The 16,944-nt window shown below is 42.2% G+C and overlaps 1 protein-coding gene across 1 annotated transcript in view; it reads left to right on the forward strand.

The window, feature by feature from the left end:
• LOC308121486 (rap1 GTPase-activating protein 2-like) overlaps positions 1 to 16,370 on the forward strand; it is a 27,184-nt gene extending 10,814 nt beyond the window's left edge. Inside the window, exons 3-24 of the mRNA XM_080482739.1 lie at positions 144 to 228; positions 394 to 429; positions 2,405 to 2,452; positions 2,914 to 2,946; positions 3,172 to 3,402; positions 3,925 to 4,028; positions 4,756 to 4,834; positions 4,912 to 4,965; positions 5,040 to 5,123; positions 6,587 to 6,687; positions 7,027 to 7,156; positions 8,896 to 9,051; positions 9,234 to 9,305; positions 9,376 to 9,462; positions 10,250 to 10,396; positions 10,779 to 10,883; positions 11,150 to 11,241; positions 12,127 to 12,231; positions 12,636 to 12,738; positions 13,694 to 13,757; positions 13,849 to 13,919; positions 14,624 to 16,370. Coding sequence (XP_080338865.1) covers positions 144 to 228; positions 394 to 429; positions 2,405 to 2,452; positions 2,914 to 2,946; positions 3,172 to 3,402; positions 3,925 to 4,028; positions 4,756 to 4,834; positions 4,912 to 4,965; positions 5,040 to 5,123; positions 6,587 to 6,687; positions 7,027 to 7,156; positions 8,896 to 9,051; positions 9,234 to 9,305; positions 9,376 to 9,462; positions 10,250 to 10,396; positions 10,779 to 10,883; positions 11,150 to 11,241; positions 12,127 to 12,231; positions 12,636 to 12,738; positions 13,694 to 13,757; positions 13,849 to 13,919; positions 14,624 to 14,632 — 1,996 coding nt within the window. The 3' untranslated portion in view covers positions 14,633 to 16,370. The remainder of the gene's footprint in view (positions 1 to 143; positions 229 to 393; positions 430 to 2,404; positions 2,453 to 2,913; positions 2,947 to 3,171; positions 3,403 to 3,924; positions 4,029 to 4,755; positions 4,835 to 4,911; positions 4,966 to 5,039; positions 5,124 to 6,586; positions 6,688 to 7,026; positions 7,157 to 8,895; positions 9,052 to 9,233; positions 9,306 to 9,375; positions 9,463 to 10,249; positions 10,397 to 10,778; positions 10,884 to 11,149; positions 11,242 to 12,126; positions 12,232 to 12,635; positions 12,739 to 13,693; positions 13,758 to 13,848; positions 13,920 to 14,623) is intronic.
• The last annotated feature ends 574 nt before the right edge of the window (positions 16,371 to 16,944 follow it).

A 16,944-nucleotide genomic window follows, 5' to 3' on the forward strand; every position in this document is an offset into this window, starting at 1 on the left:
CACACACACACACACACACACACACACACACACACACACACACACACACACACCATATGAACCGGCTTGTGTTGTCGTACTGTAAAAAACAACACTAGTGGGACTAGACTGATCTGATTAGTGATGTTTGTGTTGATATGCAGTAAACAGGAACAACTCACCATCTCCAATGTTCCTGTGGCAGACTGCCCCCCCTCACCCCCCCGCACCGCACCCCCCACCATGAAGGTAACACACACACACACACACACACACACACACACACACACACACACACACACACACATACACACTTCATCGTATTTTTCTTATTTTCCTTGATTTTGTGGGGTTGGTATACATTCTTAGCTTAACCAGGTGAATAAACGATCTCTTTTGTTTGTGTCTCTGCAGTCAGCTCACTTTTTTGACATGATGGACAAGATGGAGGTAAGCGCTAATTAATCCTTGAGTCTCGGCACACTGGCCGGAGACAAACTTAAACATGTTTTCTTCATCTTTTCAAGAATGAAAGTCTTTTAATAATATTGACTTCTCTGGCCCCTCCCCCACCTGCAGCCTTTACACCTGGCTCTCACAAAATGGACTTCATTAACATCCTCGACCATGTCTTTACCAACCTGTTTTACCAATTCTTTTCATAGGCCTTGTCCACACAAGCCATGACAATCTTTACTCTTAAAAAGTTTCCCTGTCCACACAGGAAATATTTGCATCCACGTGGCACCATGAAAACTATTCAAAACTGTGTAGTATATATGCCAGGATGCAGTGGCGGCTGTGCATTTCAGATCGAGGCCTTCACCCATGCTGGTCTGACTCATCCACCCCTCAATAACTTTTTTATGGCTACATAAACCATGTTAACATGCAGAAATGCAGTACAAAAAAAAAAAGCGTTCAATGACCTCTTGGAAAAGTCTGTCTTGAAAATTGTTTTGACAAAAAACTTGCAACCAAATGTCTTTATCTTTTCCTTTAGTCATTGTGAGTTGATAAAACCGCTATTAAATAAACACAACTATATTTATGTTCATGCAGCTCGCTAGAGATGCAGTCAGCTTGCACTGGAGAGTGAACTCTGTGACTATCCAATCAGAGGGCTTGAATACACTGACGTTACGCGAGGCCTTCTAGAACATAGACATAGACATATATATGTATGTGTGTATATATATATATATGTGTGTGTGTGTGTGTGTGTGTGTGTATATGTATATATATGTATATATATGTATACATGTATATGTCTATGTTCTAGAAGGCCCTGAGTCGCCAATATCAAAATCTGATTGGTTGAAGCAGCAGCGTGACCGACGCTTGTTTTACACTGCAGACACCTGCAGAATTGAAAGTGAAGGCCTCAGGCAGATTTTTTTACCCAGCAACAGGTGATGGCTAAAATGTGATTGGTTAAAAGTTTTAATATGGAAGTACACGTCTGGAAGCAGCACAGCCGGGGAGAAGCTATGAGAGGAAATGGACAGACCATTTGGAATTATTTAATAAGTATTCATGGACAAAATATAATCAACATCAGTCTGTGATTCTGATATTTTATCTTAGGCTTTCAGAGAAGGCCTTGCAGGCCCTGACGGCCCGCCACTGCCAGGATGATAGGTGGCACTGTAACTCAGAAATACACCAAAAATGGAGAAATCAACAAATCTACCATCTCACCTTATTAAACTAAATAGCATCAGTAGCTTCTGCAGCTTGATCAGAGCAGTTGGTCCGCCATTGTTGTTGTTGTTAAGTGGCGTCGTGGAGAGGGTTGCAGGGTTATCGGGTCGAGAGGTGAGGTGATGACATCATCGTTTTCAGCTAATGTGCTTGAACTTGAACCACTTCTTTAATAAAATGAACATTTACAACAATATAATCTGGATCACATCTGGAGATACAATTTATTTTTCACAATCATCAGATACTGACGATACCAAAATGACGAAGATAGACAGTTTAAAGGAGCTATAATGTTTATAGTGTACTATTCTCCGTGTTTTACATGAAAACAGCACCCACTAGTGGCCTTTCAGGAACACTACATCGTCTTCAGTGTTTCTGTTGTTTTCAAAACGCTGCCGTTTAAATACAAAACTTTTATGAAACTAAAACGCAAATATTATGCATTTTCACTCGTGCGAACCGAACTGTAAGCAACAATATGGTCTCTTCTAATCTTGGAATAAGATGGTATGTTAATGAGCTGTGGGACAGCTGTTGTGGCCTCTGGCCTCTGGCCTCAGGCTGTCTATTTATCATCAGTATTGAACAGAGTTTGTTTGGACTCTCGGAAACTCTGGTGAGTGTCCATGGACGTGCTGCTAGTTTCCGGTTCTGGACGTTTCATTGAATTACAGTCCGTCTTGACCGTGTCCTCTCCTCTCCCACGTCCTCGCAGCAGGTCCCAGAAGCTGCCGAGATCAGGACGCTCCCTCAGAGACAGAAGGCACGTTTGTGTGTCCTCACTCCTTTATCCACCTCATCGTCTTATCCCCAAACCCCAATCACTCGCTCAGCATGTTTAGCGGTCCTTCCTCCATCACTCGCTCATTCGTCAGTCTCTTGTTCGTCAGTCATCCGCTCATCAGAGTCATGATCCACGTCAGTTCCGTCCTGCGACCAAATCAACCACAAAATGGAAAACGATAGGAAATATACTGACTGAACCAGACAGACAAAATTAGTCAGTTCTCAATGAGAAGACAAAAACAGTCTCATATAGACACTAAACGAGGAAGATTTAAATCTGTGTACATTCAAAGCGTCATCTGTCGTCACATTTCATCTCCTCCATCCATCAGTTAAGTGTGACGCCTTCCCTTCAGATCTTCACTCATGGAAGAAAAGTGTTTTAGAGCTGAAAGCTGCTCAATGTTTACATCAAACACGTTGTTTCTGTTTTTCCAGGATGACTACATTCCTTATCCCAGGATAGAGGAGGTGAGATCGAACACACACACAGTCATGTTAATACGACTCACGACTGCCACCGTCATCCATTTCCATGAACAATGACTGCAAAACTGCTTAAAACAACTTCTGATGATCAATTTTTGTGTGCCAGGATAGGAGCTGCTGAGTCAAGGCTAAAAGTGCTAACGATGGATCATTTATCATGAACCAACAGCTGGAAGTTTTTTTATGTCACTTCCTGTGTGCTTCCAGGTGCTGGAGAAGGGGGCGCCGTACCCTCAGGTCATCCTCCCTCAGTTCGGTGGGTACTGGATCGAGGATCCCGAGGATCCTCCTCCCTCCGCGCCTCCCCCTGGGGGCGGAGGGAGTGAGGAGGATGAGGAAGGACGGGGAGGGAAGGAGGAGGAAGCAGAGGATTTCGGGTACCGGCTGGAGGAGATGAACCAGGCTGTGCGGGCGTACCGGAAACACTTCCTGGGCAAGGTGAGGTCACGATGAGCTCAAGCTTGTCTCAAAACATCACATCTGCTCGCTTATTTATGATAACGTCTTGTTATTAAAAAGAAAGAAAATGACTCTGAATGAATGGAGCAAAACTATGTGGGACCAAACCCTCAAGTGGAGGAAATTGAAAATGTTCTGTTTTCAACCTGGAGCCACTTTCACAGTTTTCTCTATATACACTGAATTTATTTTAATAAAAAGAAGCTCAACTTGTCTTCTCTCCAACAATGTTTGTCTGAACAGGTACAAATGTGCGCTTTTTGTGTTGTGGGCCTCAGAATTAGTCGTATCATCAAACCTCCCATTGAACCTCCCAATTGTGTTGGTAGTAGGAGTTATGATTTTCAGAGAAACAGGAAGAGTTTAAGAAATGTCCAGAGCTTGAGTTCACTCAGGTGCAGTTCAGGTAGCGTCTCTATGCTGGTCACTGCTCTGACTTCCAGAACTACACATTCAGCTCAAAACGGGTAAATGTACCTGATCTCTCTCGTTCTTTCTCAGGAGCATCTGAACTTCTGCTGCTCGGCCGGCGCTCTGGGGAACATTCTGCTGTCTGTGAGGCACGAGGAGGACAAGGAGGAGGAGCACCTCCACGTCATCGTCAGGTACCGACAATCACAAACACAGACTTTCATTTCCAACCAGAGTCTGTGGAAGCAACCCATCATTCAGACACAAAACCATCGACAACTAGAACGGGCCCTCGGTAGAGCGCAGAATTGTTCGTGGAACAGAGTTAGCATCACAAGCATGTCAGCCATTAGTTCTATTGATGCTAACTAGCCCGTCAAATAGAAACACCACTGTGCAAAACACTGAGCGGAGGCAAGCAGGTGAAACACCACCCGAGTCAGTACGCTCACACTGGTGTTTCTGGATACTTGACAAACTGAGATATTACTGCGAGCTCCGGAGGGGCGTTAGCATTGTGCTAGCAGGCAGCTAACAGCAGACCTCTAGTGTGTCCACAATGGAGGACAAATCTTTCCTCTACCGCAGATTTTCAACCCCAAAGTACATACAATTGGTCCTTGGATGATAACAAATCATCCTTGAAGATTTCATGCAATTCAGGTCAATACTTTTTGTGAAAACTTGGTAAAATACATACATACAAACTAATAGATACATGTGGACAAAAACATCGCCTTCGCCTTAACGTTCGTTGGCGAAGGTAAGAACCACAAAGTCATATGTCGTTCTGTGAATATTCTCCTTCATGGTAACAAGGTACCCAAGTGACAATGTTCAGTTCCACTCTCTGGTCCAGGACTTTAGTCCAAGACTCTGGTTCAGGCCTCAGGTTCAGGTCGGTCTCTGCTGTCCCGGCAGGTCTCGGGTGAAGAGCGTCTATCACAGATTATCTCTGACTGAGCTGACGGACATTCCCAGCGTACCGGAGCTGGCCAAGGTGAGAGCCGTGAGGATCTGAGCAGCACCTGAGCAGAGATCAGTCCTCCAGTCAGTCTCCTTCTCTTTCTGCTGCAGCTGCTGTGCGACGAGGCGGCAGGTCTTCGTTTCAGTCCTGTCCTCTACCCGAAGGTGAGCTCACACCTCTGAGAGCCTCTCTCGGAGGCCGCGATGGACTCAGCTCACCTCTCTCTGTTTCTCTGCAGGCGTCTCAGCTGATCGTCAACTACGACGAGCACGAAGTCAGCAACACCTTCAAGTTCGGAGTCATTTACCAGAGGTTTGGACAGGTAACTACTGACTGGACGGAATCTGTCTTTTAGAATGTTTCCAAAGACAAAAAATGTAAGGAACTCACCAAGATGAGTGGCGTGACAGATGTGGCATGTACCTAACGTGAAGAATGGCGGCCAGTGGTGGCTGGCCAATAGAGCCCCCCCACCCCCACCCCTGAAGGAGCAAGAAAGAGAATTTCTTATAAATAAACTGTAATAATGTAAAAAAATATGTTCATACCAACAAACTAACAATGCGCCCTGAACTGTTTTCTTTAGTGTGTGTGTGTGTGTGTGTGTGTGTGTGCGTGCGTGCGTGCGTGCGTGCGTGCGTGCGTGCGTGCGTGTGTGTGAGCAGCTTGAGGCAATGTGAAAGGTGCCCCGAGGAGGCGGGGCTTAGTAGTGATCTAACCAATTACTGATGAACTCTATAAGAGACTGACATGAAAGTAAACCAATCAGCACCGTTTCATGTCGGCCACTTGGGGCGCTATTTTAATCGCAGTAAGTCTCTGATTATTGACTCTTGTTACATCTCTTCTAATTTACCGTTTGAAAGAAGAAATTTGGCTGAAAAGCTGCTGGTCAGATTCAACTTTCTCCATGATAGTTATTTAGAAATGCACACAAACAGAAATGTGTCCAGGTTTGTTAATGTTGATAAATGTTTAGATATGTTCATATTTATTAATAACTGAAAATCTTTTTTTGGCACTTCTTTTTTTGAGGTTTCTTTCGTAGCCTTCTAAAATGCTTTGAAAGATGAATTGATGTGTTGTTTAAAAATATACTGGATAAACTTTTTGTTTTCCCAAACTCAGACTAACTGTCATTTCCAGTAAACCAGCCCCAAAACACATTCGTTTTCCAAAAGGGACTAAAGTATGTTAATAAAAGAGTCTCAATAAGTGTCTCTATTCACTCTTTTCTAATAACTGGGGGTCTCTCTCAATCTAAAAAAGACAAGATTGTTGTAATGAGCTTTATACACTGTATTAATATCAAGTTAACGTTGGATGAAATTGAATGATAATGAAGAGCCCCACCTAAGAAATTTACCACCAGCCGCCACTGCCTCAAATATATAATGGATCTCTCAAGCGACAGATGTGCTGGATGTGACAGAAATGATAAATGTGTTATAGATGTGACGCGTGAGGGATGTAATGAAAGTGACACGGCCGAGTGGAAAGGTGTAATACGATGTGATTGTGACATGTGGTCCCGCTGAAGTATGACAAATGTGAAGGTCGTACGATATGCTAGATGAGACGAATGTGGCACATGCACAAAGCGGGATGCGATGGGTGAATTGAATGTGACAGATGTCACGCGACAGGAGCACCAGGCATGTGCCCAATGTGCCCAATGAGTTTTAACTGATCGAAGTAATGTGAAAGGTATGATGACAATGACATGTGGTAGATGTGATGAATGCGGCATGCGATAGATGTTGTGACGTGTCACTCGTCCGTCAGGTGTCAGAGGAGGAACTTTTCAGGAACAACGAAGAGACGCCGGCCTTCACGGAGTTCCTCCAGCTGCTGGGAGACACGGTGGAGCTGCAGGACTTTAAAGGGTGAGACTGGGAACACACCAACGTGTGTTTTTCTGCACCAACGTGTCGAACCGTAACAACTGTGACCGTTAGCTTGTGATTTTTTCATTCCTAATGTGTTCCTCCTGAGCAGGTTCAGGCTCAGAATATCTTTTTTTTATTTTAATATACTGATGACAAAGCTTTGTTTTTGCTGGAGACAGTTTGTGTTTTAACACTCGGCCGCAGAATGAAAACCAAAATAAAACAGGAGAGCAGCCAACACTGCAACAGATGGCCTCCTCGCAGAACGAGCTCTCACGACACAGACATCGTTTGTGTTCCACTAAAAACCGAAAGTTGCTTCCTTGATCTCTGCAGGTTTCGGGGCGGTCTGGACGTGTCTCATGGTCAGACGGGGTCTCAGTCCATCTACACCGTCCACAGACAGCAGGAGATCATGTTCCACGTGTCCACCAAGCTGCCCTTCACCGAGGGCGACGCCCAGCAGGTAGAGAGCAGGACAACAACATGAATCAGCAGCTGAGCAGCCGGACACAGTGTGATTCAGTCTGACACTACATAACACAGCACGGAATACAGCACACTCGACAGAGCACGATGTACTGCAGGTCCAGGAAAAACATGAAGAGAACGCGCCTGAACAGTGGTACAGATACATGAAAACATTCAGAGAATCTGGAGAATTCAGACAGGAAGTCCAAGATGGTTTAGAAAGTAACAGAAATAAAAGATCAATTAAGGAAGATGAACTGTCAGGGCTGGAAGATAGTGTGGAATAGATGACTTTTGAGTTTGATTCACTGATCAGGTTGTCAGGGCTCAGTGGAGCTGGAGATTATCGGTGACGCAGCGGAACCGGAGTCCAGAAGGGCTGGTTATTAAAGAGGGAACAGGAAGAGAATAAAGAGGAGGGCGCCGAGGACTGAACCCTGAGGGACACCGTGGAGAAGGGCAGCAGGGAGGGATTTGCAGTTGTTGGTGGAGATGAATTGAAGTCTGTCGGAGAGTCATTTGAGGAGGATGGAGAAACTGATGGTTGTCAAAGGTAGCACTGAGGTGGAGCAGAATGAGGACGTTGAAGTTTCTGGAGTTGGACGAGAGGAGGACGTTGTTGATTTTGTGACGGTCATTATCAGTAGTGTGGAGTCCAGATTAGATTGTTTATTATAGTTCAGGGATCTGCAGCCTGCTGCTCTGGGGCCACGTGTGGCTCTTCAGCCCTCCTGTAGCGGCTCACTGACATCAGAAAATTATTTTGGGATAAACATTTATCTTGCAATTTTATTTTATAAACATGCCACTTTGAGTTTCAAAAATTATCCAATTTAGCCTAAAATAGCTAAATAACATAAAATAGTCAGAATACCTGGAATGTAAATTTATAAAATAGCTAAAACTACTATAATAATAATAATGATAATAATTTAATAATAATATTAATAATATTAATAATAATAATATTAACAATAATAATAATATTAACAACAACAATAATAATAATAATATTAATAATAATAATAATAATAAATAATAATAATAATAATAATAATAATAATAATAATAATAATAACATACAGTAAAAAGCCTTAGCCTAAAACATAAAATGATTAAAATTGCTAGTATGGAGTTTTGTGGGGAAAAAGACAAATGGAAAGGAAAAAGGAAAAGAATTCAAGGGGAAAAATTAAGAAAAAAAAATACTACAATAGCTAAAACTGCTTGAACAGCAGCTATAAATATTTAGAGATTCAAAGTGGCTGAAATGGCCAAGATACAGAAAATAGCTAAAGTGGGAAAATCTCTAAAAAAAAATAAGAGAGTAAAAATCCCTATAAAATAATAAAACATATCTTAATTGTAAGTATGACACTTTATGAATCCAACCTAAAGTTTTGTTTGTATAGAAAATGTTATGTTTTTTCTTCATTTCAGAGAATTTATCATTTTGTGGCTCCAAACAGATTTTACTTGTTGGAAATCTGTGAAAACTGCTCTTTTGGTCCTAAAAGTTGCAGACCCGTGGTTTTGTTCTTCAGTTGGGAGTTGTTCTAGAACTTTGAACAGAACCAGTGGATTGAGATGAGCATGAAATTGTTGGAGGTGCGTTCCGGTGTCTTCAGGGTGAGATGGTGACAACAGCGACGTTAAGAGTTAGTGGAATAATGCCCGCAGGCAGGTAAGAGTCCTTTGTTTCGAGGATTAACATGTGACGCTAATGCTGTTCAGCTGCAGAGGAAGCGTCACATAGGCAACGACATTGTGGCCTTGGTGTTTCAAGAAGAGGCCACGCCCTTCGTCCCAGACATGATCGCCTCCAACTTCCTGCACGCCTTCGTCCTGGTGCAGGCGGAGGAACCCTGCTGTGACAACACCTCCTACAAGGTCTGTGCTCAAAGTTCCATCTTCGCCATTTCACATGCTTCACAAACAAAATCACTCGGATCCACATGATTGATGATTAACAGTCAACACAGGAACCACGTTCCTCTAACAGCCACTTTATTCTGCTCCTGCTACCTGCAGAACGGCTGTGAGCCCTTAGATATCTGTCTTGTGATCAACAGGTGTCCGTCACGGCACGAGAAGACGTCCCGCCGTTCGGCCCGCCTCTCCCCAATCCAGCCGTCTTCAAGAAGGTGAGATGGCGGCCTGTCGCAGTGAAATGGAACAAAAACTCCACGTGAAGCTACTTCTGCTTGTTTCCAGGGTCCGGAGTTCAGGGAGTTCCTCCTCACCAAACTCATCAACGCCGAGCTGGCCTGCTACAAGAGCGACCGCTTCGCCCGGCTGGAGGTGAAACTGCCGACAATCTGCACACTTCAGTCTGCGCTGATCCCTGGATGCTCTCTTTTAGAGACGCACCAATACAACTATTGTAAAGGACGAGTACGAGTACTAACCTTTAGCTACTTGCCGATACAAGCACTAATATGAGTACTTAAATTAAATTAAATTGCATTAAATTAAATTAAATTAAATTAAATTGCATTAAATTAAATTAAATTAAATTAAATTAAATTAAATTAAATTAAATTAAATTAAATTAAATTAAATTATTTAGAGTCAATATGCAAGATTTTTAAATGTCTTTTTTTCCCCCACACCTTATGGTGAGAATCTCTTTTCATTGACGTCCTGAAAGTCGTCATTGATCAAACTGTTTTCTTGATCTTTTAAATCCTTTTCATTGTATTCTGAAGTGTTGCTTGACCCCACAAATGAAGAATACAGTTTTAAAAGCATTGCATAATAACGTATCACAATTACGTACCGCGATAAAACAAAAGTATACTATTGTAGTATAAAAAACTGATTGAAATTCCAAAATACTTAAGTTAGGCATTCATCTATTATGCAAAGCATATTTTTATTGCACCATTTAATATCTGAAAAAATGTCATGTGTTTAACTTAAGAAAAATAGTGTGCACCTTTCAGAATGAATGCTGGGTGTACTGCACACCCAGCAGAGTTTGAATGTGAATGGACAGATCGAGCAGATGGAAGCGAGCGCTGTTGGATGGTCGGTGTATTTCAGTGACTCTGTCGGGGTCTGTGGTCCTCGCTGTGTTTCTGTTCAGGAGCGAACTCGGGCCGCCCTGCTGGACAGTCTGAACGACGAGCTGCAGTCACGCTCCCACAGCATGCTCGGATTGACGTCAGGCGCCGAGGAGGACGGACGATCTGAGAACGGACACGCCCACGGAGGACTGCTGGAGTCCATCAAGGTCCAGATGCCGTTCAGAGGGATATCATAACTGAGGCCCCGTTTACACGACAACGAATACGCCAGTAAACAAGCATGGCGGACCCGCGGTGGTTTGACTTGTATTCTAGTATTATCGTCCACATCAGTTGAGACTCTCCCCTGATAGCATTCGATTCGTCGTCAGTCCATGCACACTGACAACGATGTAGTTAGTGTGTAAACGCTGCAGTGTAAACACACTCATTTTATTTTTTTTAACGGATTAGGTGTTTGTCACGTGAAACGCTGTCGTGTAAACGGGGCCTAAAACAAACTGACACCTGCTAATGACAGGAGGTCGTGGATGGAGATTGTCCGTTAACACGAAAAAGTTGAAAGCTGAATGACATTCTGAATCCCAGAGGGCGATGAGAGGGCGGAGCGTCTCCATGGAGACCATGTCTCGGGGCGGGGCGGGACTACCCACCAGTCTGAGTGGAGGGGGTCTGGCACACATCAGTGTGGAGGTGAGCAAAAACAAAAAAACCATAAAGGTACGCGCACAAAACACAGCTCGAGCTAAAGCGACAGCATTTGTGTTTGATTTTGTGGACCCCTTCTGGGCCGACGCAGCTTTGGGACTTCTTGTTTACGTTGAACGATTTCTGCAAGAATTGCAAGTTTTGCTTTGGTGTGTCCGTGTATGAGTGATTCCATCAGACGTTTGATATTTTTGTATAGATTGAAACTCAGTGCGCCGCTGACTCAGCACATTTCTGTTTCCTGGTGTCAGTATAACGTGAAATCTCCGGTGAAGAGGCGATCGGGACTTTTTCCACGCCTGCTGAGTGTCGACAGCCAAACGGAGAAACACAACAGCAGGAGGTAAACACCCGATGTGAACGGGACCACAACATCCAACAGATTCACTGAACGACACTGACGATCCAAACGTCCTGGCTTCAGTCTGCTCCCTGTCCTGCTGGAGCCAAGCAAGGTCGAACTGTCCGAGCTGAGGAAACCCGAGAGCCGTGTTCACACCTGTTCACATGACGTTATAGACGACTATAAGTGGATTTTGATTTTCAATGGATCCTTTGTTTAATCTGCTTTGAGGCTGTTTTCAGACCAGTCTGAAGCCCTGTTTTGGACTGGTATAAAGCTGTTTTCTTGACTGGTTTAAACTGGTTTGGAGCTGTTTTCAGACCAGTTTGAAGCTGGCTACAGACTGGTTAGATGGTCTTTTTCTGGGCTGGTTTGAACTGGTTTGAGATTGTTTTCTTGGCCAGTTGAAACCTGTTTGAAGCTGGTTTGATACTCTTTTTTTTCGACCGTTTTGAGATCTTTTTTTTTTTTGGACTGGTTTGAGCTGGTTTGAGGCTGTTTTCTTGACCAGTTTAAACTGGTTTCAAGCTGTTTTCTTGAACGTTTGAAACCTGTTTGAAGCTGGTTTCTGACAGTTTTAGGCTGTTTTATTAGACCACCAAACTGCTTTGAGGCTGATTTCTTGACCAGTTCAACCTTGTTTGAAGCTGCTTTGGACCAGTTTGATGCTCATTTTTTAGACTGGTTGGAGGCTGTTTTCATGACTAGTTTGAAACTGGCTTCAGACTGGTCTGATACTCTTTTATTGGACCAGTTTAAACTGGTTTCCAGCTGTTTTCTTGATGGATTGAAACCTGTTTGAAGCTGGTTTCAGCCGGTTTGAGGCTGTTTTCATGAACGTTTTGAAGCTGTATTATTGGACCTCCAGCCTCTTTAACCCTGCAGCCTCCTCAGTGAGCAGAGGAGCTTCGACAGCTGCCAGCCAATGCTCGAGGTGAGGTCAGAGCTGCCGTCCAATCCCAGCTCACCGGAGGCGGGACAAAGAGACAGGTGGGTGGAGCTTCCCTCCTGCCATGTCTTGAATGAAGTTAATAAACAAACTCATTAGATGTGAGTTATAAAACACTTTTTGTTTGGGTGAGTTTGAATCAATTCTCACATTTTGACTGTTGATAATTCTTTTTATTGTTCTATGCAATTTCTTTCGTTTTTTATATTTATTTATCTTTTTATTGTTTTAAATAGTATTTTGCATTTTCTTATTGTTTATGTTTATTTGTCTTTTGTCCAAGTTGTCATTTTAGGGTTGTTTTTTTTGTCTTGTTTTGTGTGCATATTATGTTATTCTTCGTGTCTGCATCTCGTTTTCCGTAGAAAGCACATTTGAAAAGTGTTTTTTGAACCATTTCTTCTTGATTGTGGCGATAACATATGTGGGGTGTGCTTCTGTGCAGGATCCAGCAGAAGAAGGAGAGCAGTAAGATCTCCAGGTCAACATCCAGCAGCTGCAGCTTCACCGTCCCCGCAGACGACTCTCAGCCGCTGAGACGACCAGAGGTGAAGTTCACACTGTGACCTGATGGTGGCGCGATGAGTGACACAGCAGTTCTGGATAACGCAAAATTCAACAGTGGTTCCCAAACTTTTTTGGTTGGGTTCCCCTTTGATCTAAAAAAAAAAATGTTTTTGGCCACCGCCCAGGCCCACGACTGTCAACCAGACACATATTTTGTTTCTCAAACTCCATTGCAGTGTATTTCACACCACAAACTTTTGAACAATTAAAAAAAAGGGAAATACAATAAATTGGTTTCAATATAACAAACTACATCCTCTTTTAACCACCTTTACAATGTCACTATTTACAGTGGAACAGTATTCTTTTTACTGAGCACCTTAATAGTTTTGGTCAGAGTAACAGGATAATTCTTTTTCCCTGTTTTTTTTTTGGGGGGGGGGGGGGGGGGGGGTATTTGGCAATGCTTCATCTTCTGCTTTTTGTTCACGCTGGAGCCCAGTCAAAAACTTGTCCATTATGCTTGCAGTTGTTTTTTCATTCATTCATATACTGTGCCCCCCCCCCCCCCCCCCCCCCCCCCCCCAGGGGGCGCAACCCCGACTTTAACAACCACTGAACAGAAACATTGGGTTTTAATGCCCTGAGCTCAGATTCACAGGCACAGACAGCTTGAAATACAGACAAAGAACTCTCTATACACATTGTCAAATAGTGTCGCTACAATAATACCCCCATAAGAAACACTGAAAACAATGTTGTTTTTATCTTGGGCCACTAGTGGGTGCTGTTGGTTGTTTTTGTAATGAAACCACACACACTCAAGAACAACACGCTATAAACATCAACAGTGGGATACCATAGACATTCGTATGAACAGAAGATGAATTGGATTGTTTTTACGGACACCCAAAAGGCGACAAAGGTTTTGTGCAAACAGGTCCTGAGTTACCGACTGACATGTTTCAGTAACAACTCTTGTCTCTGTGTGCTCAGCCGTGCCAGGCGGTGTTGGAGGGTCCATGTTCGATTCCGCTGGTCGCCTGCCGGAGCCCCACAGGTTGTTGAAGCGTGTGAAAACCGTGTTTCTGTGTGTGTGTTTGTGTGTGCCCACGTTTGCGTTAATGTCTGTTTTTCTGCTCCTCTTTTAGACACGAGGAGCAGAAACTCGCCCAGATCCAACCTGAAGTTTCGCTTCGACAGACTGAGCCACTCCACCACAGTGAGTCCGCCTCCGAGAGCCAATCAGCATGCTCACATGTTCCCTCTCACAGTTAATAGATGATCATTTTTATATCCTTATATTGACCTATTTTGTTCATACATTCAAATGTTTGGCAAATTCTTTTCTTCAGTGTTTTCTTTTAAATAAATTATTTTGAATTAGTCACAAACTCACATTTTTATTTTTTCACATTATATTTTAGAAATGTTTAGGGAAATTGACTGATAATTGTCTTTTCCAGTAATATATACTTTTTTTCCCTCATTTCTCATAATTGTTTTTGATGTTACACATTTCTGTTTCAGGTTTTTTCAGTTATATTTAAAGCATTTAATTGTGATTTTTTCTTACCTGTGAGCTAAATTTCATTTAATTTTTAATGGAATATCATAATTTATAATGTTATGTTGTCTTATCTTTTGTTCATTCATAATCTATTATTCTACTCAATGAAGTAATTAACTTTTAAAATTTTTATGTCTTATTCACCATTATCGTAATTTTTAATTCATTTTTTAACCATTTCATGGATAGTAATATTATAGTAATATTGTAGTATTTTATTTGTTCGTGTTTAATTATTTTATGTGTTTAGCATTCTTTATTACAGATAACACTTATTTAGTCAGTTTTAGTATATTTGTTATTCCTGCTGCTTTGAATCAGACAAGCTGAATCTTAGCCATGTTTGTTTTTTGCAGGGAAATTGACTGTGAAGACGCAAAGACAGCTTCAGGTCTCAACACACAGAAGGCCGAGATCCTGGTGGCCTCTGGAGGTCGTAGTTTTTGTCACAGCAGCAATATCTGGGAGCAAGAGATAAAGGAGCATCTCAAAGCTCCATTTATCCAGTCTATTAAACTGTGGCGTCCCACAAGGCTCCTCACTGGGTCCTTTTCCTTTTCTTTCTACTTTTTTTATGAGAAAGTTTCACTCTATGCAGACGACACATGACTTTACGTTGGATCGTTCATTAGACTGTTTCCCACTGCAAGAACTTTTCTCACGTGTCTTGTGAGGAACTCAGGAGCTCTAATTTGCCAACCAAAGGCTGAAACTTTGTCAAACTCCAGGAAACAGCTCATTCAAACGTTATCATTTCACCTGAGTCTTTGCTGTGTGTTTTCATCAGTCTCATAGATGAGAGGTGAGAGGGCCAGCGGTGCTTCCTGGGACTAGAGGAGCAGGTTTACAGTGACTTCCTGTGGGCATACTTAACACAAAGAAAAGCTGCGCACTGTAACATTACATGTAATCATGTTTCCCGTCAAGGGTAAATCTGTGGATGAATGGACGGATAGTTTGATGTTTAAGATGTCACAATGTGATGGAAACTGCCCACTTACTGTTTTCCAAAGTTGACCAACCATGCAAAACCCAGAAAGTCTTTTTTTCACAGAGTACAGTGAAATAAATTAAGTGTTCCAATTGTTATAAAATCATCGGAGAAATGTGGAAAACATCTAGTCTAGTGTAACCAGTCTCACAGCTGCTGTTTTCCAATCCTGTAATTAAAACTGTGATTTCTGGTTTACCGTCAACTGTGATTAAAATGACGTTGTGTTTCTCCAACTGGTCAATGCATTGTACAGTTCAAGGTTTGTACAGTTGTGAAATTCCTGCTAAAGTTAAAATAGATGTTTCTAGAGGTCTGTTGCTACTGAAACACTGAAGACATGAAGTATTGTCCCAATTTAATAACGCTTGTGTGTTCACTCTGACCTGCAGGCGGCGCCATCACAGCACACAGTGTGTGGATGATGTGCATCTGCAAAGTTGTTTTACTTCCTGGTTAATAGTAAAGAAAATACCAAGAGGCTTGACTAACAGAGTCTCATCATGTCCGATGAGTCTGCAGTTTGAAATATCAATATATTCACAGACAAATTAAAACTTCCCGAAGAGGGTTGCAGCTTTTATTTCAAAGGAACTGAGGCCCCGTTCACACGACAATGTTTCAAGTGAAAACGCATTGATTTAGCATTTTGCGTTTACACAGCAATATTTTGAAAAGGATGTCCATGGAAACAGCCGAAACACTGAAAACGATGTAGTTAGTGTGCCAGACCACTTGTTGGAGCTGTTGTTGCATTTTCAGTGTCTCCGAGCGCTGTTGTTGTGTAAACGGGGCCTGAATTGAACATTTATGACACTTTACCTCTCGTCCAGCACATTTCAGTTGCACCAATCAGTTGTGCTCTCAACCGAACAGCTCAGCTGAACATTCTGGCCTGTTGATATTTTCTCCACTATTAAATAAATGATTTCATGTGTTTTTAATAATTATTGTTATAGGAGGACAGATCACAGCTGACCACGCCAAGTCTCCTCCTCGTCCTTCTCTTCACACTCACTGAGGACAGTCTCCTCTCCCCAGTTTGATTCCTCTGTCAGTTGTTTGTTCAAAGATTTTCAAACGTCAATAAAAAAAATCTCAATTTCCTGTCATCTGCTTCACTTTTTCTTCACTCATTTCTGTTTTTTTGTCAGACAAAAAAGGCAAAAGACAAAATTTAACTGAAGAGAAAAACCAAATTCCAAGAAGACTGAATTCAGTTTTTATTTTTTCTCCATCACATTTGTTTTATGTGTGAAGCTCCTGCTTCCTTTTCGTCTAAGCCCGAGTCTCACAGCTCAGACGATGGATTTAACAAACACAAACTGCTGGTTGTTGTCAACCATCAAGGATACTACTGTTTAGTTTAATAGTTTAGAAAAAAGAAAACATGTGTGTGTGTGTGTGTGTGTGTGTGTGTGTGTGTGTGTGTGTGTGTGTGTGTGTGTGTGTGTGTGTGTGTGTGTGTGTGTGTGTGTGTGTGTGTGTGTGTGTGTGTGTGTGTGTGTGTGTGTTCATATATGAGGCATTCTTTACAATTACAGACACTTTTTGTCTCTAAACTAATTTAAATCAAAATAATTGAATTATATATTTTTGATTTTTCTATTTCATTTATTTTTATTTTTTTCAGATTCTATTCATACTATTTCTTTTTTATTAGTTGTCGAATCTTAATTTTTTTTA

Source organism: Lipophrys pholis (genome assembly GCF_963383615.2).
Source record: "Lipophrys pholis genome assembly, chromosome: 16".
NCBI classification, from domain to species: Eukaryota; Metazoa; Chordata; class Actinopteri; order Blenniiformes; family Blenniidae; genus Lipophrys; species Lipophrys pholis.